Below are 14,933 nucleotides of genomic sequence, written 5' to 3' on the forward strand. Positions count from 1 at the left end.
TTCTGTTTGCATTAGCATGTCTGTTAATTTTTCATTCCTTAGTATATTCACATTATTTATACTGCCTCTGCTATCTTTTTATCTTTTCTTCATTTGCATTTTTCCATTCTTTCATTAATTTCTTTTTTTCTCATTGATGTATATTTTCTTATTTATTTCCTGCATCTGCCTTTTCTGTTCTCCTTTCTAAGGAGTTATATTTGCATTATTACAAGTTATTGAGTTTTCCTTTTCACTCTGTTTTGGTCTTTTCTTCCCCCTGTACATTTTGTTTCCCTTGTATCATTAGTTTCTTTGTCCTTCCTTTTTTTAATGGTCTTGAAGTGTGTCAACCCTTTCCCAAGTCGTCTCTTTTGTGGCATATTCTATTATAGTAAAAACCTTCTAAAGGTGCTGTGTACTAGCACCTTCATGTTTGCGTGTGGACTTTTAGATTTACTGAACCTTTATATTCATGTTACTTATTTTACTAGAGGAGTATTTGTACTTAAGTCCCAAACTGAATAGGTTATCCTTAAATGAGATAACTGACCCCCTACTGTAGTATGTTACCGTGTATTTGTTCCTATACATAAACTGTAATTGCTTATTAATATTGTTGCCAGAAAATGTTAGCCGTGTGCATTTGAGCATGAGATACCACTGTATGGATTATAATTGTTTATAATAGTAGCTCCTTTTTACATTATGGACTTTTGTAGTTCGAGAACTGGGTTTTAATATATTGACCACACTGCACTCAAATGCTGGAGAATAATTTTGTCTAGCTTTGTGACATAGAGGGGTGGAGACCCAACCATGACCTTTCTGAAATTCATGGACCCAGTTTGTGTTCTTTTTTATGTTAAAAAAAATGGGGAATATTAAAAAAAGTGTTTAGCAACGTATGAGCTGTTAAATGTATGTGACAGTCAAGATCTCTTTAACTTACCAAACACTTTTTAAAATGTTAACAATGATTATATAGAGCACTTAATTGCTGGAGTTAACGCGTTTGTATTTTTTTTCTGCTTTATAATTTATAGGCTATCAATTCCTGTTTCCATTGTGCCTTTGGATGAACAGATTGACTTTTTTTGTGTGTTGGATTTATTGTTTACCTATTACAAACAAGAAGATGGAGTATACATGGAGTCCCATGTAAGTGCTAATTTCTTTTTCTCTTGAAGTGAAAGACATTTTGGCAATAATGGAGAACTCTGGACTATACTTTAATTGCAGGCAAGAATTCAGACAGTGGTATAGCTTACCACTTATGGCAGTAATATGCTGCTACTACACATTTGTGAATCCCCCCCCCACTTAAAAAGTTAATAGAACAACAGATTTTTGCATCAGCACCCATTTTCTGAACAATAAGAAGTGTGAAACTCTAATGCCTGTCGTAACTGACTGACTGTAATCTTCAGCGGTTTACCAGAAAGTCATAAATGTTACAAGGAAGATGGCAAGAATTTGAGGCAGGATTAGGGACCTTTAAAGTAAATTGAACAGGTTTTGATTCAACATGCATTTTATTAATTATGAAACTCTAATGTCTGGTATTATCGACTGTCTGTAATCCCTGGTGATTTTTCGGGGAAAAAAAATTACCAGGGACAAAGCAAAAATATAATAAAGGATGTTTTGCAAAATTTGATTCTTATAAAAATGTTTTATGTGGCATTTGGGAGGTAAGCAGTATTAAGTGCCTGACAAAGGTGGCATGCATTTATAAGATTTTTTTTCTTTTTTAGAGGATGCTTTGCCTTCATACTTCCCATATTGGTTGCTTTGCTGTTACATCCTCCTTAACCTAAGGTACTATGATTTCAGCAGAGCAGATGTCTGTGCATCATGTCTGTGGAGTTCATTTTGCTCCCATTAACATTTTTAGAAAGTATAGGTTTTATACATATTTCATAAAGAAAACATTTGAACTTGATATAACCACCAAATTCATAATTTGCTTTCTTCCTTATACAAAAGAATCTTGTAACTGGGATTCATAGAAACCACACTCTATGTAGCACTAGCTTTGCATCTTTCGTGTCTGTGTTAAAGTGCTTTCCAACAAAAATGTTGTCTGCACCTCCATCTAGCAGCTGAAACTAGAATATGCGTGCCTGTGTCTGTTGCTAAAATAAGTTTAAACTGAAGTCACCCAAAACTTCTAATTATTGGTCTGGTCACCTATCCAAAAGCAGAACTATTACTGGTTTCACCTTTTGTTGCCCCAGCCCCTTTCACAATGCTTTCAGTTGTCATACGTACTAATGTTTCACCATTGCCACAGTCATTTTTAGTTTGAATTATTCTTTGCCAAAAAACACCTGATTTACTTAGATTCTGATGATGATCTGCCTGAGCTGAGCCTGCAAAGTTTCAAATTTGATTTATGCTTTACCTCAGTAAATAAAATTAAATAAGTAAAATAAATGTTAACATGTAAAGATATTGTCCAGACTGGTGTTCTTATCAGCAGTCCAGAAACAAATTTGTTTATTGTTTACATTTGTTGACCGGGAAAAGTTTGATTAGGACATTTTCATTTCATCAGTATCTGCTGTGATATATGTTGCCCTTACCCTCTTATGTGCATTTTCTAGTGAAACACTTGCCTCAAGCTCATCATCTGTCAAGCTGCCAGACATGCTAGTGTTTCCTTATTTTCTGCTGTTGGTTGTGAATCCATGTGGCTGACACTGTCTCATGTTTTGCTTGCCCAGTGCTTCATCTGACCATCTGTTCATCCATCACCACTTTTTTCTCATTTTTGTACATGAGATTGGGGTGTCACTTCAACAGTGACAATTGTCTAGAACCAAGGTTTCACTGCTGGGTGGCTAGCGTAACATTTTTATATATTTTGTAAACAGGTTGGTGTGCTGGACCGTAGACCTGGCACAAACCACGGCATAACCATATGCAGACAGTATAGCAGACTGACTGCATAACACACAGTTTAATTATCCTTGTATAAAGTGCAACAGAGTTGTATTTAGACAAGTGTGTGTGTGTGTGTGTGTGTGTGTGTGTGTGTGTGTGTGTGTGTATATATATATATATATATATATATATATATATATATATAATTGTAGCTAAGTGTACATTTCTGAGGTTTGTGAGCTGTGGCCTGAATGTAATCTACATTGTTCTTCCTGAGTCATAGTCTTAAATGTTGGACATGGTCTTTTATCCAGCTCCTCATCTTATACTTTTCCAGGGAGGTGCACATTCCTTTCTTGTCCCTTTTTTGACAGTGAAGACCACTGTCCCAGTTTACCAGTCCAGAGAAACTGCCACATCTTTCCTGCAGAATTGAAAAGGCTCACTAACCATGATATCCCAACGTGGTCCAGTGTGTTTTGCATTTCTTTGGCATAGCAGAACTATTTAATTTCTGCATTGACTTCAGAGCTGGATCATGGTCAAATGGGGCCCTAGGCAGGGTAATGGATCTCTCCTCACATCCATTCCAGTGTCCCATTACTTGTCTGAATCTCCCCATTTACCATAAACACTGTTCAAACCTGTCAGTATGCATACTGTTTTCTTCTTTACTTCTACAATGATTACATATGTTTAGATTTAATTTAAAACGTTTATTTCAAATTTTACAGCACAAACACTGATAGCCATTTGCTAAACAAAGAATACAGTCTCACAATAAAAACAGACATAGCATGAACAGTAAACTTATCCGCCCTTGAAACTCACACTCATTGAATTGGCATTGAAACCCACATTCAAAGAACATGCTTCTGACCAGTGGTGGTTTGTTTGGGCTGTTTTCAAACTATTGCCTCCTTGCACACATTTTAGGAAAATGTATACATGCATGTATTCGTTGAATCATCTTCCTAATTCTATTAAATTATATTCCTTGTATAATGCAACACAGTTGTTAGAATGTGTTTTAAATTGGTAGTTTTGAACATTTGTCCAGTAAGAAACAACATATGAACCAATAATGACAAAACTACCTATTTCAGAACATTTCAATCATGAAAGGCTACTCAGACATCTGTCATTGCAGTCCACCAATATCAAGTCACTATGCACAATCTCTTCAGAAGTAAAAACCGAGTCTGGATGGTTCTATTTTGATAACTGTTAAGCACTTGCTCCATGAGGATGTGCAGCATGTATTTAAGGAGACAAGATTACATAGATTCCTGTGGGAATTTCTGCTTGTAGCCAAGTTTATTTGACTTTTATCTTTAACAAGTGTTTATTTTTTGTTTTACTATTGTTACTCCTGATTTATTTTAATTTTTTGACATGAAAATATTACAGAGCTTGGATTTTTCAGCATGTGTACATTATTTACTATATGTATGACTTTATTCTGTATGTTTTTAACATCAGGTTGCAGTTTAACTGCATGTGAAGTTATTTGAATCTACTGTGGAGATTTTTTATTCTCTGATAAAACATAATTTAAATTGCTAATAAACATTATTTTCAACAGTGGTTTGACACATTGATTGCTTTGGTGTTTCTCCTTTGTGTACTGCAAATGTTTTAAGTTCTGTTAGCTGGAAAAAAATTTGAACACATTTCATATTTTTTGTGATAATAGCACACTTTGGCAGAGTTTAGTTGTGTGGGGACATACTTATTACTAGAAACGTTAAGTGCTTATTGTGATACATAATACAGTATGACAGTTTATTATTCTGGCTAGTGTCCTCCTTTGACTTGATGGATCCTTACCTGGTACTCCCCGTCAAATCTGGTTACACCTGAAAAAGAAAAAATATATATACCTCAGCCCTATGGTGTTAGTGATTTGGTCTGGGCCACTGTTCGGCCCACAGAACACAACTTTTGCCTATTCTCCCTGTGATGCCCCAGCACTGTCCCAGTAATCAAAAAGCCTCAATCCTCACTACTGGCAACAGTGGGGAATGTACACACTGGGAGGATGACAAGCACAAACACAGTAAAATGCAATTTCCATTAAGAGCAGACAGAGACCATAGGCAGCCTGGTTCTGGTTTCTCCCTCTTTCTCCGGGTCCTCACTAAGATTCCCCCACTGGCACAGCTATAGAAATGAGACTTAGCCAGGGATCCAAGCCAAGTCCTCACAACACACACTCTGTCCAATCAGTGCTTCATATCCCTGCCCAAGTACCTGACACACACACTCTTGGAGATTTATTTTACGCGTGCGCACACACACACACACACACACACACACACACACACACACACACACACACACACACACACACACACACACACACACACCTGGAAAAGGCTGGTACAGGTTTACTAGCTATGCTCCCTTCTACCCAGACTATAAGGTAGTTATCCCTGACACCAGAACCCCTTATCAACTACTTTAAGGCCCTTAACAAAGGGTTCCAATCCTATTGTGTAATGTTACTACTAATCGAAATGGTAATCTGACCAAGAGCAAGGCTGTTAGGTGGCCTGCACAGTGGTACCAAATGAATATGCAAGTACTGTCAGGGCTTAAATGTGTCTCACAAATATCAGCCACAAAGATAAGTTTAAATATATTTAATAATAAATAATAAAAGAACAAGAAAATACTCACTAAATCATCACAGTAACTTCAGAGTTCAAAATCACAGGAAATATTTAAAACATCATTGCAGGAGAGTCTCAAATACAGAAAGCATCTAAACTAATCTTTACTGTATTCCTTACTGAAGCTATAAGAAATTACTGTACCATAGTTAACTTGCTTTTACAGCAAGCAAGACAGATGTGGTGAGTGGATGTTTGCAGCTGATGCTGCCAGGTCAAAGACAAAATACAAAATGCACAGTCATTCTCTCAGAGAGTTTTTAACTTGATGTTAAATATAACTGCTTTGTTACTTGCCGTATATCACTTTTTGTCACCTGACTTTAGTTCCCAAGCTAAACCCCCATTGTCAGAAGCTATCAGCATTTAGCATCTTCCTGTGAAAAATACATAGCCCTCAGATCTCTGCAGCTGCTAGAAGACATAAAACAATAAAAACTTACAGTGCAGAAAGATCACTAGTTTTAGACATCCTGTCTCTTTGCTGCACCGAAACAGAAAAATAACATCTTTTATGGCACAGTTGTAAAAAAAAATTTAAGTTAAATCTATGTGCCACTTCCCACTGTTAAAACATATACATTTACACAATTACAGTAGGTTATATGCACTTCTGTTCTTTTCCAGTAGGATACACTGTGGATACATATTTAAGCTCAGTACTGTACAAACCCTTTTCTCACACACTTCTGTACCAGCAGTTTGATATACACACAACATACAGTTCTAATACATTTGTAACACCAGCATATGAATCGTGTTGACATTCACAACTGACATATAATTTACAAAATTCCAGATGTTCTTCATGTTTCACTGTTGCAGTCATCACACGCTGGTTATCTGCCTGCAGGTAGCCCTCAGTCGATCCAAATACCAGAGACTTAGTATTTCTGCTTCGGATGCTGTCTCTCCAGAACTGACGTCAGGTCGTCAGGGGTATAAAAACAGGCAGCCGACACCATTACATCAGTTTTTCTTGCTGAGTAGCCCGAAGCAGAAACAGTTCGAAAGTGCCGGTTGGCCGCTACCCGAATTTTCATTACGAATTGAATAATCCTGAAGTCTTTTATAAAGCTAAGTACCCCTTTGGGGATCTTTTTTTCTTGCTCTAACCGATGTCAGAAAAAGTTAACAATTGCCTTCCCTGTGGAAAGCAAATACCTCGCAGAGATTTTCATTCTTATTGAGTCACCTGTTTAGGCCCAGACCACAACATACATCACTGTTGGTTTTGTGCCTTGTTTAACACCCGAACCATTTGTCGTCGGGCTCTCTCTTTGTCGCTAAATTCTTTCGCTCTCGATCTCCATATTCTGAAATGGCTTCAGTAAGCCATCTGACTACCGATATTCCGAAAAAACGTAAGGATAAAGACAGAGACAGACCGCATAGGTCCAAAGCTGCCGACAACTCTTCCGTTAAGCTAGTCGCCAGTCCGCCTTTACTCAGTGAGGCACTTTCACAGCCCCTGATGCCCACTTCAGTGGATTCACAGGCCTCTACCGAGACCCATTTGGAGTCTGGTATGCCGTGAGACTCTTCTTCGACTGTGGAACCTGCGGATGTCTCTACCTTGGATTGGTCCAGAGCCGCTGTGCAGGCACCGACTTCTGAGGCAGTTCTTTGCTCAACCGATGAGTCAAGCTGATGACTTTTTTAACCAAAACTACCGAGTTTCTTAGGCCCAGAGTACGCACTACGCCTAGAAAACCAACGACCAAAGTGCATGCACCTGCTCCCATGCCACAAGAACAATTACTTAGAATGGCAGAAGACCTTATTACGCTGATTAGGGGAAGTCAGCCTTGCCCTGCTAAGACAAAAAGAGACCAGTCCCCTACAGCTTCTACAGACCAGGAGTCCGATGACTCTGAGATTTCTGATTATAAAGACATGCCCTTATCTGCTTATGAGGATTCAGATGCAGAGGAATCCATTCCGTCTGCCTCCCCTCCAGAGGATTTTTCTTTTGGTGAAACCTTGCATATCTTAAGAGAGCATTTCCACTGGGAATGCCAAGACTATCCTGAGTCCAAAAAGAGACTGAGAATTCCTAGAGTTGCCTCAGCACAGGCCTTTAGCAATACCCCCTGTACTGGATGTTGTTGATAATGTTTTTATGGAATCCAGTCTTACTCCTGACACTTTCTGCCCTGAGGAAACCAGACAGGTACTACAGAGTACCTGACATTCACAAATTTATTTTCAAGAATCCTACTGCTGACCTAGAGATCATTTCCCAGGGGCCTAAAGGTATCAAGGCTACTACAGCCAAGAATCCCACCCCTTCGGACAGGGATTCCAGAGCTTTGGACAGATGGGGTAAGAAGCTATTTATCTCTGCAACTCTTGCTGTTAGGGCATTGAATTGTCAGTTTCACATGCTGAAGTACCAGCAGCATATTATGGAACTTATTAAACAAAAAGTGGCAACCTTTACAGACTATGCAGAAAATAAAGAATTGCAGGAGCTTATGCACTCTGCGGTGTGGCTTTGATGCCCTAGAAACATGTTGCCGGGCAGCAGTCACTGGATCTGTACTGAGAAGACATGCTTGGCTCAAGGAGCAGACCTTGCCACACTATGTCAAATCAAAGTTACTAGACACTCCTTTGAACAAGGACAGTTTGTTTGGCACCAAAACATAAGAATTCTTTAACAGTCTGCATGGACTTAACTTTTTCTTCCATCTTTTTAAAAATCTCATTTAATTGCAACCCCCTAGATTCAGTAGGCATTGCCCTTCCAAACACTGGTCCTTTCCAGCCCCCTCCAGGCCTTCTCAAACCAGACCCAGGGGAAACAGACCACCCAGACTGCAGAGATCTAAGCAATGGAGTGCCTCCACCCCTAAAGCAGGGAGTAGTAAGCCACCTCCTTATGGAAAAAACTCACAATGACTTCTTTACGCCACTCCCCAGCCCTGCCCAATTGTTTGTGCCCCTAGGAGGAAAACTTGCCCTTCATGCAATAAATTGGATGTCCATCACACAGGACTGGTGGGTCCTCAACATTCTATCCCAGGGGTACAAATTTTATTTCCATTCACTGCCAACCCCAAGCGAGTTTCCAGACCTTCCTCCAAACCAGTAGGCAGAGGCTCAAAGCCAAGTAGCTTCCCTGCTCAATATCAGAGCTATTCAGCCAGTTCAGTAGAACAGAGGGGTCAAGGATTCTACTCCAGACTCTTCCTGGTACCCAGGAAAGAGGGCTCTTGGCGCCTAATCCTGGATCTTTCAATTCTCAACACCTTCCTGGTGGTACCAAAATTTAAAATGCTTACCCTGCAACAGCTTCTTCCTATGCTAGCCAAGGATGCCTGGTTAGTCACCCTAGAGTTAAAAGAAGCCTATCTTCACATTCCCATAAGGTAGTCATGCAGGAGGTATCTACGTTTCAGGGCAGGATCTATGCGTTATCAATTCTCTGCACTTCCCTTTGGCTTATCTACTGCGCCCAGAGTTTTCACAAAATGCCTGGCTCTAGCCATTGCATACTGCAGGCAGAGAAATATCCAAATTTTCCCATACTTGGACGACTGCCTGATTCAGGCGGACAGTCTGGAATTGCTGTTGCAGCACTTGACATTTGTGAAAACACTTTTCACTTCCTTGGGGTACACCATCAATGAAAAGAAATCAAAACTGTTACCCAGTCAAAAGATTTAATTCCTGGGAGCAAGCTTGGACACAACATCCCAGATGGCATTCCTCATTTTAGAAAAACAAGTCTTATCTGACAGTTTACTTCAAACAAATGGCCACCAGAACCCAGCTATCTGCAGAATAATACTGCAGGCCCTAGGGTTCATGGCCTCATGTGTACTGCTAATTCCATATGCAAGACTGCATACAAGTATACTTCAGTGGTACTTAATCATACCCTGTCTAAGGACAGAGTTCCTTTGGTGGGCAAAAGCATGCTACCACAACAAGGGACTGCCCTTTTCTCAACCCCATACTGCCCAGACCCTAACTACAGATGCATCAGGCTATGCTTGGGGAGCACACATTGACGGCAAATGCATTCAGGGCCATTGGAGCCCAAGTCAAATTCATCTGCACATCATCCGAAAAGAGATGCTAGCTGTGCAGAATGCCCTGACAGCTTTCAGATACCTACTCTTTCCAGGACAACTGCTAATAAAAACAGACAACACCATAGTTATGTGGTACATCAACAAGCAGGGGGGAACCCACTCCTACCCACTCTGTAGGTTAGCCATGGCCCTGTAGCACACAGCTTTGGACATGCAAGTCCATCTGCAAGCTCAATTCCTGCCAGGCTAACAAAACTCACTGGCAGACGAATTGAGTAGAAATCTCCAAGACCCACACGAGTGGCAATTTGGAGCCCAGCACCTTCAACCTTCTGATTCAGAAATGGTGAACCCCAGAGGTGGATCTCTTTGCCTCCTCCTACAGCCAACAGCTTATCAAATTCTGCACCAGGAATCCTTACAGCAGGGCCTGGAAAGTGGATGCCCTATCTTTTCAGTGGGTAAATCTCTCAATCTATGCCTTTCTCCCTCTGCCCCTTCTCTCAAGAGTATTACTCAAGATAAGACAGGACAGACCAAGGACAATTCTGATTGACTCAGACTGGCCACGCCAGCAGTGGTACCTACTCTTTTGCAGCCTGTGACTGGTGCCAACCTGGCACCTACACCAGAACCCAACCATGCTCTCTCAGCAGAAGGGACAGATTTTGCATCCACAACTGCAAACCCTAAATCTTGCAACCTGGCTTATTCCTTGAATTCTCCCCGAGCAACCCTAAGCAAGCAGGTGCTGGATGTCATCCTTGAAGCCAGAAGACCCAATACAAGAAAATCCTCTGCTGGTAAGTGGAAAAGGTTCTGCTCCTGGATTCCATCTAAAGGAGAGGGCACCAACTCTGCCCTCCCTGCCTCTAATCCTGGATTACTTAACAGATGTGCTCCACAAAGGCCTGTCCTTCTCCTCCATTAAGATACATGCCTCGGCCATTTCGGCTCATTACAACAGTGAGCCTCCTCTCTTCTCGCACCCTCTTATCAAACCGTTTCTGAGAGGGGCAAACAACTTAAGGGCACCAAGGAAAGCACCCACCCTTGCTTGGGACTTTAACTTTGTACTGGAAAAGCTCACGCTTCTCCCCTTTTGAACCTGCTGCGTCAGCAGACGTAAAATTTCTCTCTTGGAAAACAGCCTTGCTTCTGGTCATCACTTCAGCTAGAAGGGTGTTTGAGCTACAAGGACTTATGGCTGTGGAACCCTTCATTATTTTCCATGCTAACAGGGTTTCCCTCAGGACTAACCCTTCTTTCATGGCTAAAGTGTCCAGCGTAGCTCTCAACCAATCCATCCATTTGCCAACTTTCTTCCCTAATCCTCAAAATAAAAGGGAAAGGATCCTGCACTCCTTGAATGTGCACAGATAGCTCAGATTCTACCTTGATAGGACTAAGCCCTTCAGAAAATCTGACCAGTTACTAGTCAACTTTGCAACAGGGGCAGAGGGCAAGGCCATTTCAAAACAATTTCCAAATGGATAGTACACTGCATCCATTTCTGCTTCAGGCACCATGGGAAACCAACCCCTCAGGGGGTCAGAACACATTCCACTAGGGCAACATCTACCTCTACAGCATTTCTCGGGGGAGTCCCTACCAGGGGCATCCTGGAAGCTGCTACCTGGAGTTCAGTACGCACTTTCGCCAAGCATTACCACCTGCCTATCTTTTCCAAATCCAGGGCAGGCTTTGCAACAGCAGTCCTGCAAGGAATACTAGCCAGCCCTAACTCTTCTTGACTGCCTCCACCCTTCTTCAGCTTTGGGAATCCACCCAAGTGTGATGACTGCAACAGTGAAACATGAAGAACATAGTACAGTTGTGTACACTTACCATAAATGTAGATGTTCGAGTATATTCACTGTTGCAGTCCTGGATGTTCTTTTTGTTTCACTGTTGCAGTCATTACATTTGGGTTATCTGCTTGCAGTAGCCCTCAGTCAGCCTGATTAACAAAGTCTTGGGTCATGCGTCGGTTGCTGTCCCTTCTTCCATGACGTCAGGGGTATAAAACTTGCAGCTGATGCCATTACATCAGTCTTTCTTGCCGTGCAGTGCCCGAAACAGAAGCAGTTCGCAAGTGTCGGTCGACCAACTCCTGAAATTTTCGTTTTCGAGTTTCAGAACCAAAGTCTTTAACTAAAGCTAAGTACCCCATTGAGGAAACTTTTTCTTGCTCCTTACCGATGTCAGTAAAAGTTAATAATTGCATTACTTGTGAAAAGCAAATACCTCATAAAGATTTTCATTCGTACTGTATTCCTTACCTAGGCCCTGACCACGACGTACCTTGCTGTCGGTTTTGTGCTTTATTTAATTAGCGCACTATGGGTCGTCTATATATTTTTGCCTCTAAATATTTCGGTTCTCGGTTTAATTATTCAGAAATGTCGTCGTTTAGCCATCCGACTACTGGGATTTCGAAAAAACGCAAAGATAAAGACAGAGACAGGCCGCCGAGGTCCAAAACTGCCAATGACGCTTCTCCTAAGCCAGTCGCCAGTTCGCCGGTACTCAGTGAGGCACTTTTCCAGCCCCTGATACCCGTTACTTCTGATTCACAGGCCTTTACTGAGACCCATTCGGAGTCCAGTATGCCACGAGATGCTTCAACTATGGAACCCGCAGATGTATCTACTTGGATGGGTCCGGAGCCACTGTGCAGGCACCGGCTTCTGAGGGTGTATTCAGGCCTACGGACTTGCATATTAAAACGATGCCTCCTTCTTCATTTAGGCCTAAATCTCGAACCATGTCTAAAAAAATGACGCCCAGGCCGCTTGCTCAGGCCTCTATGCCTAAAAAACAAATAAGAATGGCTGAAGATCTTATAACTCTAATCAGGGGAAGCCAACCTCCCCCTTCTAAGCGACCTAGGACTGAAGTTGTTTATGAATCTTCTGACCAGGATTCTGATTTTTCTGATTCTTCTGATGAACTAGAATTGCCGTTATCTACTTATGAGGATTCTGAGGACTCTTATTCCCTCTGCTTCCCCTCCAGAGGATTTTTCTTTTGGTGAAACCTTACATACTCTAAAGGAGCATTTCCACTGGGAAAGACAGGATTTTTCTGATTCAAAAAAGAGGCTTAGGGATTTCTTACTCCTGCCTCAGCATAGGCCTTTAGCTGATGTTCTTCGTGTTTCACTGTTGCAGTCATTACATTTGGGTAATCTGCTGGCAGTAGTCCTCAGTCGGCCTGATTATCAAAGTCTTGGGTCCTGCGTTGGTTGCTGTCTCATCTTCCATGACGTCAGGCAGTCAGGGGTGTAAAGCATGCAGCAGATGCCATTACATAGTCTTTCTTGCCGTGCGGTGCCTGAAGCAAAAGCAGTTCGCAAGTGCTGGTCGGCCGACTCCTGAAATTTTCGTTTTCGAGTTTCTGAACCGAAGTCTTCAACTAAAACTGAGTACCCTGTTGAGGAAACTTTTTCTTGCTCTAAACCGATGTCAGTAAAAGTCAATAATTACATTTTTTTGTGGAAAGCAAATACCTCATAAAGATTTTAATTCGTACTGTATTCCTTAAAGCAAATACCTCATAAAGATTTTCATTCGTACTGTATTCCTTGCGTAGGCCCTGATCGCGACATACCTCGCTGTCGGTTTTGTGCCTTATTTAAACAGCGAACTATTCAACGTCTGTATATTTATGCCTCTAAATATTTTGGTACTTGGTTCAATTATCCAGATATGTCTTTGGTAAGCAATCTGACTACCGACATTCCAAAAAAATGCAAAGATAAAGACAGAGACAGGCCGCCTAGGTCCAGAGCTGCCGACGACTCTTCTCCTAAGCTAGTCGCCAGTTCGCTGGTACTCAGTGAGGCGCTTTTGCAGCCCCTGATACCTGCTACTTCAGATTCGCAGGCCTCTACTGAGACCCATTCGGAGTCCGGTATGCCGTGAGATGCTTCAACTGTGGAAACTGCAGACGTCTCTATCTTGGATGGGTCCGGTGCCGTTGTGCTGGCACCGGCTTCTGAGGGTGTATTCAGGCCTTCTGACTTGCATATTAAACTGATGGCATCTTTTTCTTCAAGGCCTAAAACTCGAACCATGCCTAAAAAGCCGACGCCCAGACCGCATGGTCAGACCTCTATGCCTAAAAAATAAGAATGGCTAAAGACCTTATTACTTTAACCAGGGGAAGCCAACCTTCCCCCTCTAAGAGACCAAGGACTGAATTTACCTATCATAGTTCTGAGCAGGATTCTGAAAGTTTTGTATCCTCTTATGACCAGGATTTACCCTTATCTACCTATGAGGATTCTGATGCAGAGGACTCTAGAAGAGGATTTCTCTTATGGTGAAACTTTACATGCTCTTAGGGAGCATTTCCGCTGGGAAAGCCAGGATTACTCTTGATTCTAAAAAGAGGCTTAGGGATTTCTTATTCCTGCCCCAACACAGGCCTTTAGCTATCCCTCCTATACTAGACATTGTTGATGATGCCTTTTCAGAATCTAGCTTGGCTTTTGATTCTTTACCTCCTGCTCCCAGAAAACCTGATGGATATTACAGGGTTCCTGATTCTCACAAGTTCCTTTTTAAAAATCCTACTGCGGATCCTGAGACCATTTCACGGGGTCCCAAGGGCATGCTACTACTGCCAAAAATCCTAACCCCTGTGATAAAAATTCAGGGTGACGGATAGATGGGGTAAGAAGGTATACACTTCTGCAGCCTTGGCCATTAGGGCCTTAAACTGCCTGTTTCATATGTTAAAGGATCAGCAGCATATTATTGGATTGTTTAAACAGAAAATTATGTTGATTCCTGACTGTGCTGAAAATAAGTATTTACAGGATTTAATGCACTCTGCTGAACAAGTTGGAAAACATACTTTGCAATGTGATTTTGATTTACTAGAGGCATCTTGCAGGGCTGCTGTCACTGGGTCTGTACTTAGAAGGCATGCTTGGCTTAAGGAGCAATCTTTGCCAGATCATGTTAAAGTTAAATTGCTGGATGCTCCATGTAATCAGGACCGCCTGTTTGGCAACAAAGCAGAAGAAGTACTGAAAAAGATGGGAAGAAAAAGCTAAATCTATGCAAACTGTTAAAGATTTCCTACAGGTACAGCCTCCAAGATTTAGTAGGCATTGGCCCTCTAAGAATTGGTTGTTTCCTGCCTTTTCTAGGCCTTCTCAGTCCAAACCCAGAACCATCACAACACCCAGGCTTCAGTCCCAAGGTACGTACAGGACTAAGCAGTGGGGGGCTCCCACTTCCAAATGAGGGAGTAGTAAGATTCCCCCTTATGGTAAACTGTCTCAATGACTTATCTTTAAAACTTCCAAGCCCTTCTCAACTGACTGCTCCTTTAG

General features: G+C 41.7%; 1 protein-coding gene across 8 annotated transcripts in view; it reads left to right on the forward strand.

The window, feature by feature from the left end:
- Window positions 1–14,933, forward strand: part of GATAD2B (GATA zinc finger domain containing 2B) — a 1,632,840-nt gene that overhangs the window by 311,294 nt on the left and 1,306,613 nt on the right. For all 8 annotated transcript variants that reach the window (XM_044079739.1, XM_044079738.1, XM_044079745.1 and 5 more), the window contains one exon: window positions 1,026–1,140. In XM_044079739.1, the coding sequence (XP_043935674.1) occupies window positions 1,058–1,140 (83 nt within the window). In that variant the 5' untranslated portion in view covers window positions 1,026–1,057. The remainder of the gene's footprint in view (window positions 1–1,025; window positions 1,141–14,933) is intronic.

The sequence above is a fragment of the Protopterus annectens genome, chromosome 8.part0 (genome assembly GCF_019279795.1).
Source record: "Protopterus annectens isolate FY-2018-M chromosome 8.part0, PAN1.0, whole genome shotgun sequence".
Classification (NCBI taxonomy): domain Eukaryota; kingdom Metazoa; phylum Chordata; order Ceratodontiformes; family Protopteridae; genus Protopterus; species Protopterus annectens.